The sequence below is a fragment of the Saimiri boliviensis genome, chromosome 1, assembly GCF_048565385.1.
Source record: "Saimiri boliviensis isolate mSaiBol1 chromosome 1, mSaiBol1.pri, whole genome shotgun sequence".
Classification (NCBI taxonomy): domain Eukaryota; kingdom Metazoa; phylum Chordata; class Mammalia; order Primates; family Cebidae; genus Saimiri; species Saimiri boliviensis.
The window spans coordinates 25,100,980-25,119,045 of record NC_133449.1 but is presented as its reverse complement, the minus strand read 5'-3'; the positions used below and the strand labels follow the sequence as shown (position 1 = coordinate 25,119,045).

Sequence of the window (18,066 nt, the reverse complement as noted above, 5' to 3'; positions counted from 1 at the left end):
TTCATAGGCACATTTGTTTTTTGTGCTTTTCCTTACTTTACCATGACACTGAAAGTTGGAAAGCTGGATGACCCATAGATACAGATTTAGATATTCCAAAGAAATATCTTTTTTTTTTTTTTTTTTTTTTGAGACGGTGTTTCGCTCTTGTTACCCAGGCTGGAGTGCAATGGCGCAATCTCGGCTCACCGCAACCTCCGCCTCCTGGGTTCAGGCAATTCTCCTGCCTCAGCCTCCTGAGTAGCTGGGATTTCAGGCAAGTGCCGCCATGCCCAGCTAATTTTTTGTGTTTTTAGTAGAGATGGGGTTTCACCATGTTGACCAGGATGGTCTCGATCTCTCGATCTTGTGATCCACCCGCCTCGGCCTCCCAAAGTGCTGGGATTACAGGCTTGAGCCACCGCGCCCGGCCTCCAAAGAAATATCTTAATGTATTTCATCAACCGTTATCCAGTTTAGCTTCATTTCAAAATCAGCTGCAATGTAGAACTTTTGGTAATAAAAATTATGATTTTATTTGAATATTCTTCTTAGGCTCTTTACATGGTACATCAAAATATTCTTTGGGCTGAAATTTTGTTTATATTTTTATAAAATACAAAAATGTTTTCTGAGAAAGATAATATGTATGAAATTATATTTCATTCAAACACAAAGAAATGTTATAATTTTGTCTGATTTTCAATGTTGATGATACTAGATAAAGAATATATATACCATCTTTATTAATATCGGGGAGACTGGTTGAAAAATACAGTAGTAGAAAAATACAGTAGCAGAAAGTTGTTAACTCTGTATTCTAGATGACTCTGAAATCTTTAAGTTTCTTTAAAGTCAACTATATTTACACAGCCAGCTCACCTGACACATATTTAAAATTTTGTCAAATGTAAATTGTTGATCAAATACTGAAATTACTGCAGTTCTGTATTTAACTTGTTAGTGAAAAGGCACAAATTCTAGTTCTATGTTTGGAAGGTATCCAGGTGATAGCAGTTTTTTGATATGGCTTCTGAACTTTTTAGAGGAACGCAACATGACCAAGACTGAAGTGGCACAAAAGCCCATGGGCTAAGCCAAAGGTGACATGTCAGTGTGCTCAGGGCCCCAGGTCATTGCAGTAGTGTTCAGATAGATGTGATACAGACTGTGCTGGGTTACCCATTACCATGTTTATCTTATTCAAGTAGATTTCAAGTGTGGGTTCTTTTCCATGCTACAGATTCTAGTTTCTCTGCCAACTGTAGGTCTGTTTCATTATTTTTATTGTACTGTAATTATCTTGGTTTGGGATTGAGATGTTTGACAAAAGTAACATATTTGGGTACGGAAGCCTATCTCTATTTTTTAATCCTCCAGGGTGGAAACCAGTTTAAAATGTGGCCTGGCCCTTCCGTTTTAAACAGAACTTGGCTGGGTGCAGTGGCTTATGCCTGTAATTCTAGCACTTTGGGAGGCTGAGACAGGAGGATCACTTGAGGCCAGGAGTTTGAGACCAGCCTGGGTAACACAGCAAGACCATGTATCTATAAAAGTAATTTTAAGGCCGGGCACGGTGGCACGCCCCTGTAATCCCAACACTTCGGAAGGCTGAGGCAGGCGGATTACCTGAGGTCAGGAGTTTGAGACCAGCCTGGCCAACGTAGTGAAACTCCGTCTCTCCTAAAAATACAAAAATTAGCTGTGCGTGGTGGCACATGCCTATAATCCCAGCTACCTGGGAGGCTGAGGCAGGAGAATTGCTTGAGCCCTGGAGATGGAGGTTGCAGTGAGCCGAGATCGTGCCACTGCATACCAGCCTGGCCGACAGCGAGACTCTGTCTCAAAAATAAATAAATACGTGAATGTAATTTAAAAAAGTTAGTTTGGCATGGTAGTACATACCTGAGGTCCCGGCCACTCGGGAAGCTGAGGCCTCCAGGAGGATTGCTTGAGCCTAGGAGGAGTTGGAGGCTATAGTGAGCTATGATTGTGCCACTGCACTGCAGCCTGGGTGATGGAGTGAGACTCTGTCTCGATCGATCAGTCAGAACTCACTGATTATACTTATAACATTTCATCTCTTAGGGATGCCATTTTCTGACGCATTTAGGATTTAGGGCTAATTGTGAAGCTTGGGTTTTCTGTTCTTCCTCCTCCTATTTTGAGACTACTGTGCTTTTTCAGTCCTTGAGTTTTTTGTTGTTGGTAGTGGTAGTGGTGGCGGCGGCTGTGGTTTGTGTATGTCCTTTATCACTGGCAAATATGATGGTAGGTATTTTCAATGTACCACTCTCTAGAAATCTCTCCTTGCTTCTGACTTACAATTTTTCATATGCTACGGACAGAGAAATCATAATCAAACCTCTTAGCGTTCTATTTAAAGTAAAGATTTAAAGTGATTGTTAGGAGAGAAGCACTTGAACTCATGTAGTGTGATTGTTAGTGTGGGCTATTTTCAGAAACTTTCCCCTCTTGTTTTCTAGTTCTCAGCAATGTCCTACTTAGTTGAGGTGGCTGAATGGTAGTGCAGCCAAAAGGGAGAAATAACATTGTATTGTAATAGCAAATGATCTTCGTTTATTCACTTTCTCCTACCTAATTATTCCATTGTTTTGGTTCTTTGCTCCAATCTCCTTCTACTGACTGGACTCTCTGTTGTTACCATTATTAATGTTCCTGTTATGTTAAGTTTCCTGATTTATGGAATGTTTTAGCATTTTACATTTTTTTTCCTTTTTGCTTTGATCTTCCTTTTTTACTTTCTTAGATTTTTTTCCTATGATTTTCTCCCCTCTACCTTTTTTATTTGACATGGGGTTTTGGTTTGTTATAGTGTCAAGATACATTTGAATGACTGAACAAATATTTGTACTTCTAGTTTAAAACATTTCTTAGATTTTTCAGATTTGTCTTAAGCGAGTTTCCGTCTCCAGGTAGCGTTCGTTTACAGAGATGGTTCACTGTTGCGGCCATTAGGGACTATGTCCTAGATTCAGAGGTAACTTATATAAGGATTCTAAATACCAATTATTTATAATTGGAATACGGACTTTAATTGAAAGCATGACCAAAATTCACTAATGTCAGAAACCCAAAATATAACTCAAGAAAACAAAATTTGTAGACTGTAAAGCCCATTATGTGTTAAAACGTGCTTAATTATCAATTAATTTTACTATGTGATTTATTTACTTTAATTCTGCTATTTGTTTTCAAAGAAGCTTAGTCTTCGTATTCAAATTGCATCTGGTTGCACTAAAAGGAGCAAAAGAGTCATCAGTTTATTTTAAAATACATTAAAAAGCTGGTGCTACCATTTTGAAAGGCCGTTTAACAGTATGTATCAGGAAGACTTTAAAAAGATTCATATTCATTCAGTCTACTTCTTGAGTTTACCCTAAGGAATTAATCAGAGGTATACCCCAAGTTTTTTGTATATTTGTTGCAACACTTACATGAAAACTTGAAACAGCGTTAGTGTCCAAAAGTGAGAGCTCAGTTAAGTTTTGGGACACCCACATGATTGAATATAATGCCTTCAAAAATAGGGTCTAGATCAAAATGCATAAGTGTAATATGGTTTTAAACAAAAATTTGCTATGCACAAAGAAAATAAGAAAAATGCCAAAATGATAGCAGGGATTTTTCTCTGGGTTCTAACACAATAGTTTTATAATAATTTATATTTTTGCGTGTTTTTGATAGGCCACACTATCAGCAGTCAGAGAAAAGATGACCTGAGGTTCTTTCTGTTTTGCTCAGAATTGACTGTTCCTACAGCTGTTTCAACTGTTTGCTTCCTTGATGTTTCATTAGCAGACTGTAGAAGGACCTCTTTTTGAAGTTACAGTTGAAGTTTCTCCTGTTCAGACTTCAGACTCCTCTGCTGTAGTTTTTTAACCACCCATGGCTACGTAATTATCCTCACTGGTTTCTGTTAACCATCCCTTTTACTCATTAGATGGAAGTGACTGTTTAATCTGAATGAGTGATCCCCAGATTTACATTTCTTAAATAACCAAAATGTTTAGAACTGGAAGAAAGTAAGATATAAGCCCTAAATGTGTATTTTATGAATAAAGGGAAAGAAAGAAGAGAAAGGAAAACAAAAACCGAAGGAGGTCTGGAGCCTTGTCTCAGGCAGTTCCTGACCGAGTCAACACTAGAAGCCCAAGGCATGTAGACTCCCATCCTCCAGCCTCATTCTTGCATAATGATGTGGCATATTAATGAGTTTCTTTGTTTGTTTGTTTGTTTGTTTGTTTTGAGACGGAGTTGCTCTGCCCAGGCTGTAGTGCAGTGGTGTGATCTTGGCTCACTGCAACCTCCACCTTCTGGGGTCAAGCGATTCTTCTGCCTCAGCCTCCCGAGTAGCTGGGACTACAGCTGTATGCCACCATGCCCAGCTAATTTTTGTATTTTTAGTAGAGACAAGGTTTCTCCATGTTGGCCAGGCTGGTCTTGAACTCCTGACCTCAGGTGATCTGCCTGCTTCAGCCTCCCAAAGTGCTGGGATTACAGGCATGAGCCACCGCGCCTGGCCAGTGGTGTATTAATGGGTTTTGAACTACAGTATGTAGTACTTGGGCCTAGTTGTGTATAGGTATTTATAAACTTACAGATGTGTGTGCCTGTTTTTGTGGGTTAGGTTGCTCAGGGAAAGCAAACATGTAAAAGAAAATTGCTGTCCATTTATAGACTCATTTCTGTAGTCTAAACAGCCCTATCATCTTACAAAAAAAGCCTGTGGTTAGTTGAAACAGTCACGTGGGGTTGAAAGGGGAGTTGAAATAGATGGATAGATGTAGCCAGTAAAACCAGGATCATTATCACCAGAAAAAAATCAAAACATGTGATGATGGTGGATCAGTAGCATTATTTTGCATATCACACAAAAGATATTATAGAATATTTTAAAAATTGTGTACACATGTATGTTTAAGGGCTTGATTGTGGGTTTTTCACAAGGGAGAAAGCTTCCCTTTTTAGCTGGAAATAACTATTGGGGAATTAGCATACTTTCAGAGTATATATATAGAAAGAGAATTGCTGGGGAAATTAACTGGGTATCTGGGAAGTAATACAGTCCCTTAATGCCAGGAGGGTTTAGGGCTTCATTTAATTAGAGTACTAGTTTACTTTTTTTTTTTTAAATTTTTTTGTATTTTTAGTAGAGACGGGGTTTCACCACGTTGGCCAAGCTGGTCTTGAACTCCTGACCTCGTGATCTGCCCCCCTCAGTCTCCCAAAGTGCTGGGATTACAGGCGTGAGCCACCATGCCTGGCCCTAGTTTACTTTTTTAAAAAATATTTTCATTAAATTTTATTATTCACTTCTTTGGTAAGATCCTTTTATACATACATAGGTAAATCACAGTAATTTAGATTGATTGTTAAACTTCATTTAAGATTTAAGAATTAGCAATCATTTTTAAATTTTTTCTTACAGATAAGCCTATTCATTAAAAAATACTGTTTTAAACCAGTAAGTCAAGAAGTAATGAATTACTGCACTGTGCCTTCAATTTTTGGGTCTAGCAGTATGTCTCATTAAAACAAATAGATACGTTTCTACTTCCCTTATTGTAGTATGGGCTTATTATAGTTTCTTATTAATTAAAAATGTTTTTTTCATTACTTTGAATCTATTCATATGACATAGTAAGTAAGTATAACTGAAGTAATGCTTTTTTGTGGGAGTGGTTAGTCATTTTACTACCCAGTCACTCCTTTTTATTACTCTGAATGGGTTAGGTGTAGATTCGTTGGTATGGGTGTATATATATGCATACATACATTTTTGTGGTTGTGGAGCTATACATGTATATATTCATGTACTTGGAAGCTAAAGTCACTGGTCCTGAGTATTTACACCATTAGTGGCCACAAGTTAATTACTCGTTAGTTAGTTATGAATACATAGAGTGGCAATAGAAAACTTGACTGACAGTGGCTTGAGCACATTGGGACTTATTTTTCTCATGTAAAAGTAAGTCCAAAGGCTGATAAGTTCAAAGTTGGTACCCTGACTTACGGTTGTCATCACAGACTTCGCATCTTCCCATCTTCCTGCTGCCATATGGCTTTCTTACTTAGGATCAAAAGATGACTGCTGTGTCCCAGGCCTCTGTACTTACTTCAGACAGAAGGAAGAAAGAGGTGCTTCTATTAGGAAAGCAAAGGGTTTTCCAGAAATCTGCACTAGCATTGCAATGTACAAAGGAGGCCGAGAAGTCATTTGTAAATGGCACAGAGCCATTCCCAGCAGTCAAGCTCAGCTAGAAAGTAGAAGGGGAAGAAGATACTAAGGAGGCACCTGGCAGTGTCTGCCACCTCCCATGTTGACCTTTGTTTTCATTCAGATTTAATGAATGATTATTTTCCTCCTTGTAAGAATAGCAGCCAGCTATTTATTTATTTTTCAGATAGGGTCTTGCGTAGTTACCCAGGCTGGAGTGTAGTGGTATGATCAGAGCTCACTGCAGCCTCCAACTCCTGCACTCAAGCAGTCCTCTCACTTCAGTCCCCCAAGTAGCTGGAACTACAGGCCTGCCTTCATGCCTAGCTATTTTTTTTTTTTTTTAATTTTTTATAGAGACGAGGTCCTGCTATGTTGCCCAGGCTGGCCTTGAACTCCTGGGCTCAAGCAATTCTCCTGCCTGGGCCTCCCAAAGTTCTGGGATTACAGGTGTGAGCCACCACACCTGACTAGCAACCAGTTATTTAAAGGTTAAATCATTTATGTTCTTCCTTCCTTTGAAGAGCATCATTTATTCATATCATTAGTAACATTTTCCAAGTTCTCTATTTGCAGTCTAGAACTGTAGCCAAATACTGTTTCTAACTGTCTACAGGGCGGTTCCACTTGAAAATTTGCTAGTTAGTTAAACAGATATGTCCGAAGCAAAGTGTAATATGTCTGAAGCGAAGTGTAATATCTTTCTCTTCAGTTTGTTTATGCTAGTCAGGATTTGTCAGCATTTTCCCAAGTTAGAAACTTAGAATAATACTAAGTTTTAAAGTTCATTTGTTCTGTAATCTAGTTTGTCATCAACTGCAGTTCTTTGCATTGAAATGTCTTGGACTTGGCCTCCCCTGCCCTGCACACACTGTCACCACTGTAATCCAGGCTCCCCCACCTCCTTTGTGCATTGTTTACAAGGTTTCCTAGCTGGTGTCTCCAATTCCATTCTTTTTCTTTTATTCATTGTGTGCCGGTCATTAACAGTCTAATCTCCTTGAAACCTAGCTCTCTAAAAATTTGATCTCTACTTAAAAGTTTTTAAGCGTCCCTCCTTCAGCGTTTTCTTTTATAACAGAAATACTCTTCCTGTTCAGTCTTTATTTTTCTTTATTTCTCAATATAAGTTGCCTATCATAGAATGTTTTCTTCAATGCCCTATTTCCTGCTTATCGCCGGTCAGAGATCCACGCTGCACATTCCTGTCACAGAGACTTTGATTTTCCTCCTCTTTAGTGCCCTCCAGCCCCTAGCCTCAACCTGTTTTGACCTCATCATTCCAGATCCTATCTTTAAAGGCCTAGCTTCCAAATTTCTTCCTTTTAGGACTTGACGATTCCTGCCGATGTGTTTTTGTATCTATTCTAAATCATATTTCGAAGGAGTGTGGTGTTATGGTATTTATTTTGGAGTCAGATGGGTGTGGGTTTAAACTTGATTTGGCTTCTTAACTTTTTGACCTTAAGTAAGTTAACCTTTCTAAATGATAGTAGTAGAACAGTGCTTAGTATTATAATTTCTTACATGAGAGCAGAAACCCAGAATAATGGTATCTTAAAGTTGAAGTTTAATTTTCTCTTACATAAAAGAAGTTCAGAGGTAGGTAGTCCAGGGCCAATATGGTGACTTCGTGTTCATCTAGGATTCACAGTTTCTTGTCTCTTTTTTTTTTTTTTTCCTACCATTCTAGTGTGATTTCGATATCAAGATTGAGATTACCTCATAGTCCAAGATGGCTGCTGGAGCTCCAGCTATTATAGCTGCACTCCGGATAGAAGAAGGAGGAAAGGAATAAGGAAAAAATGGCCTGCTTTTTAGCTCAGTTATGTTTCTTTACCTAGTTTTCTGGAAGTCCCCTACAACCCTTCTGCTTACAAGCTCATTTTAGCTAGAACTTAGTCACATGACCACTACTTGCTGGGAACTTGCAGCTTATGAGTTGGTACATTCCTGCACAACATCAGATTAGTGTTCTGTTAGTTACTAAGGAAGAAGAGGATAATGTGGCTACTGGCAGACTCAGCATAGTTACTGATAGTGGTGCCTCACACATGGTGGGGCTTCACATATGTCTTTTTGCCTCTGTTTTTTTTGTTGTATTTGAAGTCAGCTCAAATTCTTTGTTTCATGTGTATCTTATTTTTCCAGCTACATTGCAAGTTTCTTGGGGGATAAGGACCATTTACCATATTTCTTCGTTGTGCTTCTAAACACCTCACAGAGCGCTTGCGCTTGGACCACGTAACAGGAACTTAATGTGTATTTGTTAATTTATTTTACTTTCTGCCAGGGCTGTCTTTTAGTTTCTTGCTGGATTTTTTCCCCCGAATGGGTATTTAATATTTTTCCATCAACTATAAACTAGTAGCTATCATGAGAGGACACACTGAAGATTTTCATTCCTTTGGTAATTCCTTCTTTTCTTTTCTTTTTTTCTTTTTTTTTTTTTTTTGAGATGGAGTTTTGCTCTTGTTACCCAGGCTGGAGTGCAATGGCGCAATCTCGGCTCACCACAACCTCCGCCTCCTGGGTTCAGGCAATTCTCCTGCCTCAGCCTCCTGAGTAGCTGGGATTGCAGGCACGCACCACCATGCCCAGCTAATTTTTTGTATATTTTTAGTAGAGATGGGGTTTCACCATGTTGACAGGATGGTCTCGATTTCTTGACCTTGTGATCCACCCGCCTCGGCCTCCCAAAGTGCTGGGATTACAAGCTTGAGCCACTGCGCCCGGCCAATTCCTTCTTTTCTAATGCCTTAAAAATTACGCTGTGGATCCATAACCTACATTTTATCTTTCTTTAGTGTATTTAAAAAGGCTTTTTTTCACCTGATGCTTCAATATAAATTCCCCCAAATTGAACCCAAAAAGTAATGCATATATGTATGTTACATATATCTGTTAAATAGAAGGGGTGTATTGTGACTATATAGAATATGAATCTTCTTTTTTCTTTTCCTTTTTTTTTTTTTGTTTTTTGGAGACAAGGTCTCGCTCTGTCACTCAGGCTGGAGTGCAGTGGTGTGATCACCGTTATTATAGTCTTGACCTCCTGGGCTCAAGCAGTCCTCCCACCTTAGCCTCCTGAGTAGCTGGGAGTACAGGTGCACACCACTATGCCTAGCTAATTCAAAAAAATTTTTTGTAGGGGTGAGGTTTCACTATGTTTCCCAGGCTGGATGAATCTTCAAAATGCTGTTTGAAAAGTCCTTAGGAAATGATTTTTCTGTGTATATATGACTTGCTCATTTGATTGTAAAGCAGTTCAGTGGATTGAAAAACTGCCTATGTCACATTTCTTTGTCAAATGCTTTTGACCCCTGGTTATTTTTCTTTTACTCCCCAGTTATGGATGAGAAGATAGGAATGATTGGAGACGGGAACTCCCTGCAAGCAGATAAAGTTGTAGTAGTATTACTGGTAGCTTCTTTCTCCTCTGCTTGACCTGACTTAATATAAAAATAGGATCTTACAGTATCAAAGTTTCTTGGAATACAAGCATTTAAATGAGTTTTTGTTCTCCTTTGGAACTCATGAGATAAATATTTTAAATATGCTTTATGACTCCTTCAGATATGTTCTTCACAGGCATATATTACATCATTAGTATAGAATATACAAGTATAATGTAATTTCTTTCATACCCTATTACCAAGATGCTAATATGTTTATATATTCAGTCATACATATGTCTTATTTAAACTCATGTGGAGATACTAACAGATAAAGATGTGCTGGTAAATTCTTCTTGAAACAAAGTGAGGTATAAATAAAAGTTCTATGTCATCCAGTTTTATCTAGTCAGAAAGAGTAGATAGATAATCATACATGAGTGGTTATTTGATTTGATATTTAGGTAGAATGTTAAGTGAGTGGAAGAGAGGGGCCTTGACTGAAGGGTAGCCACACAGTGCTAATAAGGATGAGAATAGTTTTAATAGTAACTAAAAGTCACAATAATTTTATGATACCTTTTAAATCATATTTTTTAATGATGCTTTTTGCATGGTATACAAATGACATAGAGCCGTTTATAAAAGCTGATGTTTCCTTACAGCTTGACTTTATTTGGTTTTGTTCTCATAGATGTTTTCTCCCAGATGTCAGATTCCAATGGCTTAATGATATTTAGCAAGTTTGACCAGTTTCTGAAGGAAGTTCTGAAGCTCCCAACAGCGGTCTTTGAAGGGCCATCTTTTGGTTACACAGAGCACTCAGTCCGCACCTGTTTTCCACAGCAGGTAAGGACAGTTTTATAGAATCTAGGGCTAGAAGAGCGCTCATCCCTCCCTTCACCTTCTAACAGATTTCTCCAGATTGCTTCCAGTCTAGGATGTAAGGTCTTGAGTAGGGGAGGAAAAAAGCTTTAAAGGTGGTGATGGGAAGTGGATGAATAAAAGTGGGGGGTAAAAGTTCACCTGAAAACACTTTTATGGGGGAACTGATACAGAGGGGGGTGTCTTTTCTAAGAAAAATTGAAATATTTTAAAGAAAAATGTTTAGTGCGTACATTTTTGCTACTGGATATATATATATTACTTTTTTCCAGATGAGTTCTTTAAACCATGAGATAAGGGACTTTTGATATAAAACCCTGTAATAATACTGCATTGTTTCCTTTGTGCTGGAGACAGAATGTTGTACAGCTCTTACCTGCCAGCATAATATCCTTCAAGGGTACACTGTGATTGTCATATTGGAAAATGATGGATTTGATTTCCTTCTGGTGGTCTTGACATAGAGACTGGAATGAGTGTGTTTCTGAGATCTTAACCATGCTTCAGAGGACCATCCACACTTAACAAATGGATGGTACAGCCAGTGTCCACGCTTCAGCCAGAGGATATCCATTTGTTAAGGTAGAGATTAGATAAAAGAAGCTCAATGCTAAACTTACCCAGGAAGTTCTGGAAAGGAATTAAAAAACGATTGCTAAAACTAATAGGTAAAAAATTAATGGAAACAGGATATTGACATAGTTTAAAATTATCTCCCCATAAGGTATTTATTAATTACAAAAAGAACATAGTAACTTTGCAGTGGAGAAACTGATCAGATATCACTTTACCAAGTGCTGAAAATCTCTATCACCACTAAAGGGATAAACTGATACCACACCTGCCTCCTGATAGGACACATTGAGAAGTACTCATGTCACTTCTCTGGTAACTCCTGCCAAGAAAGCATAACCTGAATCTCATCCCAAGGAAACATCAGACAGACTCCAGTGAAGGAATTTCTACAAACTGACTGGCCTTTAGCTTCAAAAGTGTCAATATCATGAAAGATTAAAAAAGATGAGAACATGTTCTGGTGAAAAGAGTTTAAAGAGACACGAAAAGCTGAATGAACTCACAAGCCAGGATTTTCTGTTGATATAACGGACATTATTGGGACAATTGGAAAAATATGAATAAAATTTATAGACTGGATCATAGTATTTTGTCAATGAACGTTAACTTCCTGATTTTGATATTTGTACATAATTATTTAAGAGCATGTCCTGTTTTGAAAAAAACATTTGAATTGTTTAAGGATAAAGGAGCATCCTTCTGCAGTGTTAACATTCGAGGAATCTTGGTTAAGGGAAAATGGAAATTTTTTGTTAATCTTAACCTTTTTGTAAGTCTGAAAATTATTTAAAGATAAGAAGTTAAACTATAAAAGGAACATATCTAAAGGTTTGAGAACTGAAAGGACCTTGTAAACTACATCTTCCCGACTTGTGATACTCTGATTCAAAAAAGAATGAAAAACACAGACACACACATGGCCCACTCCCCACCTACATACCTTTTTACGTTTAAAGTTAAGAATTCGGCCGGGTGCAGTGGCTCACACCTGTAATCCCAGCACTTTGGGAGGCTGAGGTGGGTGGATCACGAGGTCAAGAGATCGAGACCATTCTTGTCAACATGGTGAAACCCCATCTCTACTAAAAATACAAAAAATCAGCTGGGCATGATGGTGCATGCCTGTAATCCCAGCTACCCAGGAGGCTGAGGCAGGAGAATTGCCTGAACCCAGGAGGCGGAGGTTGCTTTGAGGCGAGACGGCGCCATTGCACTCCAGCCTGGGTAACAAGAGCAAAACTCCGTCTCAAAAAAAAAAAAAAAAGAATTCATGGTTATTTGAATTCTGACTTTCAAATAATATTTACAGTTTTTTTTAGAAGTTATTCAGCTTTAGTACTGAAGGTGGCACCCATGATAATGGAGAATTATTTTTAGTAACATGTGAGGAGATGTTCTTCCCAAATTTGTGCACACTCTGCCTGATTAGTTTTGTGCAGATTTGCCTCTGCGCACTATTTACTTTTTCTTTCAGCATAAATGGCAATCAGCATCAGCTTTTAGCATATTAAAAATATCTTCGTGCTTCAGTTTATTCTAATAAAACATAGTTTGTATCTTCTCCCCGGAATATGCATTTTCAAATGATGTAGAATTGTCTGAACATAATCCTGGTACAAGAATGTCCTACAAGTATTAAAGAGACCTTCAGAGATGTAAGTGAGGATGAGTATGATGAAGTCACTGCAAACAGCTCTCCTGCATTTTATATCTGGAGCCTGTCCTACTGCTGTTGCTGCCGCTGCCACTGCCGTCACCACCTTGGTGATATCATCACTTCCCATGGTGGCCCACACAATATTCTGGGGTCATCTTGTGTATGATGTACACATGGCTTTTCATACAAGATGCTTCCTGGAGGTCAGGCTAAAAAATGGAACAGTTTCCAGAATACTACTCTTAAGCAAGATCATATTGGAACAGGGAAGTGAATTTGCATAAAGAACTATCAGTGACGAACATTGAGAAATGGATGACAGTTATGTGGCATGCTAAATCTAATCTTTGATTTAATTGCAACATGGGTATTCCAATGAGAATCTGATGTTGGAATAACAGTTTAAAATGTAAAAAATTTTTAAAGTGCTGTTGTTAATTCTAAGAATACTGTCTAGGATTCTGCAAATCAACCTTATGGCATTCATGATTATGAGGCCTTTGAACTCACAACCTGATCATTACTTTTTACGTGCTTCATTCATATTTTTGTAAAAAAAAAATTAACCCACATTTTTTGTATATGTCAAATTGGAAAAGAGAAGTTTATCTCAGTCTATGAAAAGTTAAAAAAAAGTCTCAGATGAAGTAGAAATCACTGATAGAATATACTGATATATTGCCCAAGAAGTGAGACAGCTTGGACAAAGTTTCATGCTACAAGAGTTAAATTCAGTGAGTTTTGGATTTCTTTTTGAAAATGGGCTTTTCTCAGACAGTTTGTTTTACTGCAGTATGTGTTTCCTTAATGGGAATCAGTTCATACCTCATCAGATAGAAAGCAATGTTGATGCAAATTAGAAATTGCTTTGTTTTTTTCATACGTACTTTCCCCCAGCACTTTGATGTTCTGGGTTGAACAAAAAGAATCACAATTAAAGAGAAAGTATGACTCTTTTAAGAAAGGAGCTGAAAATCCTGCAGTACCTTCCTTTGGGAAGAGAAGTGACTGGTTTACAGGACTGACCCCTGAGCTGCTTCGCTTTCCACAGTGCTGTGACGATAAAGCTGCAGCTGAGTGAAGAGGCTGTGAAGACGTTTTGCCTCCCATGCTGAAATGACCGATTGGCAGAATTAAGCTTTCCCCAGCATCTGATATCTAGTTTTGATAAAACTAATCTATTTTGGAAGTTATATGCTCTTCTCATGAAGAAGGCAATCAGTAGCTCAGGATTGAAGGCCGAAAGACACCATCTGACAGGGACTCCAGTGCACGTGCCTGGGGGAGTTGAGTTGTGCTGATTATTTTGTTTGTCCTCTATTTACAAAGCATGTAGATTTTTAGTGGTTGTTCCAACTCTGTTTTCCTTATATACCTTATGATTTTTAAGTCCACAGTTTTGTACTCTGTATACCTTTCCCTTATAGCATTTTGATGTAAAGAAATTTCAGCTTCTTTCATAATGTAACACATTACAGCAGAAATGCTTTTTTTTAATGACATGAGAATTACACATTGGTTTATTTTAGTATAGTTTTAATTCTTTTTTAAAACACATTTTTGCCTCGAAAATGAACCTAAAATAAGGTCTGTGGATTATGTAGTTTAGTTGTTTTTAAAAGACAAGAGAAATTAAACATGTTTGTAAGTTAATTCAGCAGAACCCATCTATTAGGATAGCTAAAATTAAGTACTGACTTTGAGTATTGGTAAAGGTGTTTGGAGCACCCAGTACTCTCAACAAACTTTGCAAGAAGCCCTGGTGGTTTCTTAATAAAAATAAACCGACATCTCCTCATGACCTAGCAATCAAATTAAAACCTAATCCTAGGTTTTAAGACTTTTCAGGACTCCTCTTATCAACTATATCCATGCTAGGCCCAAACCAGAAGCATCCTGGATGTCTGTCATTAAAAAACATTGAGGAACATTTAAGAGATAATATGTCTGGAATTTGCCACAAAATGATGAAGGCTGGAGGGAAAGTAAAAGCAAAATGAAACAAAATTAGTTGTATATTAAGAAGAACTGTTGAAGCTGGATAGGCATTTTTTTTTTTTTTTTTTTTTTTTTTTTTTTTTTTTTTTTTTTTGTAGATGGAGTCTCTCTCTGTCACTGAGCTGGAGTGCATTGGTGCTGCTGCAACTTCCGCCTCCGGGTTCAAGTGATTCTCCTGCCTCAGCCTCCCAAGTAGCTGGGATTACAGGTGCTTGCCAACACACCTGGCTAATTTTTGTATTTTTAATAGAGAGAGCGTTTCACCATATTGGCCAGACTGGTCTCAGCCTCCTGATCTCAGGTGTTCCTCCTGCCTCCGCCTCCCAAAGTGCTGGGATTACAGGCCTGAGCCACTGTGCCTGGATGGGATAGGCATATTAGGAAAATTGTCATTGCAAATTTGTGATTGTGATTATTGTCTGAACATAGTACAGTATTGTTTTAGCACCCCAAGACTAATCCTTTGGTGAGTAGGCCAGCTGTATTAACATTCTTCAGTGTTTACAAACTGACTTTCAAGGCTTAAGTTATTTTAAATAAGCAGTAAATGTATTTAAATTTCTCCCCAAATTTTCCAAACTTTAGAGTTTTAGAAAGTGCAGTATTTCTCCTTAGAAAGAAGATTGCTATTTGTTATTTATTTTTTAGGTCTTCATATTGATGGCACCTGTGGCCCATCTAGAATGGCCACTGCCATGACGGTGGCTGCAGTGGGGAAGGCGTGGATAGGGCTGCATGCTCCACAGAGCTAGCAGGAGCCAGGAACAGGCAGAAGCTCTGCCCTATCCTGAGTTGACAGGGTGGAAGCTTCAGCTTCCCGAGGCACAGCTACAGCCAGGCAAACTGTGGCCACAGACCGGGCATCTCTGAACTGGGAAGGCTACCCCTGCCCCCGCAGGCTTGAAGGTGTCTGCTCCCACTGCTTGACCTCTCCTTGCTCCCATCACCTGCTCCAATGTCAGAGCGAGGTTGAAGCTGAGCCTGGATGCTGTTGCAGCCTGGCTGGGTGTGTACATGCTTGGGGCAGCACTGACATGCGAGCCCCATGTCACCTCAACCCCCTCCGGACTTTGGGCACTGACAAGCATGGGAGGAAGGCCAGGGGGGTGCTGAGGGCAGCTTGGCACTGGCCTGCAGGTGCCCTTTAACACAAACAGCCTGGGTGCCATGAACAGCAGTAGGAGGCAGACAGGCCCTTCGGTGAAAGGCTATGGGTCCCTGATGAAGCCCCACCTTCAAGCCAGGAAGGGCCTGAAGCCCGGGGGTCAAGCTGCCAGTCCTGTGGACTGGAGTGGGAACTTGTGGTGCTTTTTCCAGGCCCAATCATGGCCATTCATGGACCAATCAGCATGCACTTACTCCCCTTTAAGACCCATAAAAGCCCTGAACTCAGCAAAACTTGAACAAATGACAGGACTGCCAGCTCCTCTCTTGGAGAGGAGCTGCTCACCCTAGGGTCTCCTCTCTGCTAAGAGCTGAAGAGATGATGGGACCCCCAGCTGCAGAGAGGAGCTACCCACTCCAGGGTCTCCTCTCTGTTGAGAGCTGAACACTTATCGGGATACCCTGGCTGCAGAGAGGAGCTACTCACTGTGAATCTCCTCTGAGCTGTTCTATTGCTCCATAAAGCCCCTCTTTGCCTTGCCCACCCTCCACTTGTCTGCATACCTCATTCTTCCTGGGTATGGGACAAGAACACGGGATCCACAAAATGGCAGGCCCAAAAGAGCTGTGACACAAAAGCTGAAATATGCCCCTTGCTCGCCATGTTGCTGGCAACAAGAAAGAAGCAGAAAAGAGCTATACCCCTTTGGAGACACCAGATGTAAGAGCTCCCTAAGCCAGGAATTAATACCCTCTCTGGGGCTCTGCAGTTCCTGACATCTCCAAGCTTATGGGTGCCACCATGGAGTTCATAGATGCCAGCTGTGGAAGTACTCCTCGTTCAGCTATAGCCTCACAGGGAGCCAGCACCCATGCTGGTGCCTGGAGCTGCCCGCCCTGCTGTAGTTGGCATGCCTGGCTGTGTGCAGTGGCTGGACCCTGTGCTCCCTCACACTCCCTTCATTGCTCTACACCTGGCTCGCCCTTGGCAGGCATTGGATCCAGCTGGTAGCATGAGCCGAGTGCAGTCTGCCAGACTGAGGGGGAGCCCAGAGGGCCCAAGCAAAACTTGGGCAAAGGTGCCACTGGCCACAGAGGTTTCCAGCGGAAAAGCATCACCCCAAGAATACTGTAACAATATTGACTTTAGTTTGAAGAGTTCAACCCATCTTGCAAGGAATTTTTAATTTGATGTCTATCTTTATGAAAAGGAAACCTGAATAAAGCAAAGAATGGAGAGAGAGGGAGGAGAAGTGAGCAGATAGGTACATTCTTGCAATCAATGTATGCAGGAGATACTGTTGATAACATTTTATTGGACACCATGCCACACTTCCGTTGATTCACAGAGGTGGTAGCAGTTGTTTAAAAATGGGATTATAGTATTGCTAGTTAATTTTCAGAATAGCAAGAATATTTCATGCCTTGAGTTGTCCTCTGATTGTATTTGACAAAATATTCTCTCCAGCTATGTACCAGAATGATTTTTCTCCTCACTTTCAAGTGAGACGTCTTCTGGATGTTGAATAGAGTTTGGCAAGCATTGCCTGGCATGTGTATGTGTCTGTATGTGTTATTTCATAGGTATTCTAATTAAGGAGGTTTCATCATCTCCATTAGCTATCCTTCACTACCATGTACTCTGGTATGGATTAGTAGTGTTTCATTGATTTGAAGATGCTTTTTCACATCTTGATACTTCTGATGTCGAGATACCTAACCAGTGATACTTTACAATTGCAGTTGGTTAGGCAGTGGTTATGATGGGCTGTCATTTCCTGCACATGTGCGAACTTGATCATAGGTGTTCATTTGCTGTCACTGCAACTGAGTTGTGTCTACTTTTGGCACTACATGTATTGTCATTTAAAATGTTCTCAGAAACCATACTGTGATTTGACATTAAACAAAGTGTTGTTACAAACTTAGAAAGGCTTGGACAGAATAGAGGGGAATATACTGGATATTAGTAAAACAAATCTTTAGCATTGGAAGAATTCCGTATTATTTTGCATAGCAACAACCTGGTACTTTATAGAGCCTTTTCAAAAAAGAGGAGGCTTTTAGAGCCTTTTTTTTTCTTAAATTTTATTTTTATTTTTTAAAAAAGAAGGTATCCCCAAATAGATGAAGCTGTATTTTTTTTTTTATTACTGAGATATAACCAAAATAATTTCTTGTCACACTAAAGCATTGCATCTGAAAGACCAAACTGCCAGGTTCCCCTGAAT

At 39.5% G+C, this 18,066-nt stretch overlaps 1 protein-coding gene across 38 annotated transcripts in view; it reads left to right on the top strand.

Annotated features, from left to right (window-relative positions):
- DTNB (dystrobrevin beta) overlaps nucleotides 1–18,066 on the top strand; it is a 318,860-nt gene that overhangs the window by 92,620 nt on the left and 208,174 nt on the right. For 36 of the 38 annotated variants that reach the window (XM_074395056.1, XM_074395051.1, XM_074395047.1 and 33 more), the window contains one exon: nucleotides 10,310–10,464. The exons of the other annotated variants lie outside the window; for them this stretch is intronic. In XM_074395056.1, the coding sequence (XP_074251157.1) occupies nucleotides 10,310–10,464 (155 nt within the window). The remainder of the gene's footprint in view (nucleotides 1–10,309; nucleotides 10,465–18,066) is intronic. 38 annotated transcript variants of the gene reach the window in all.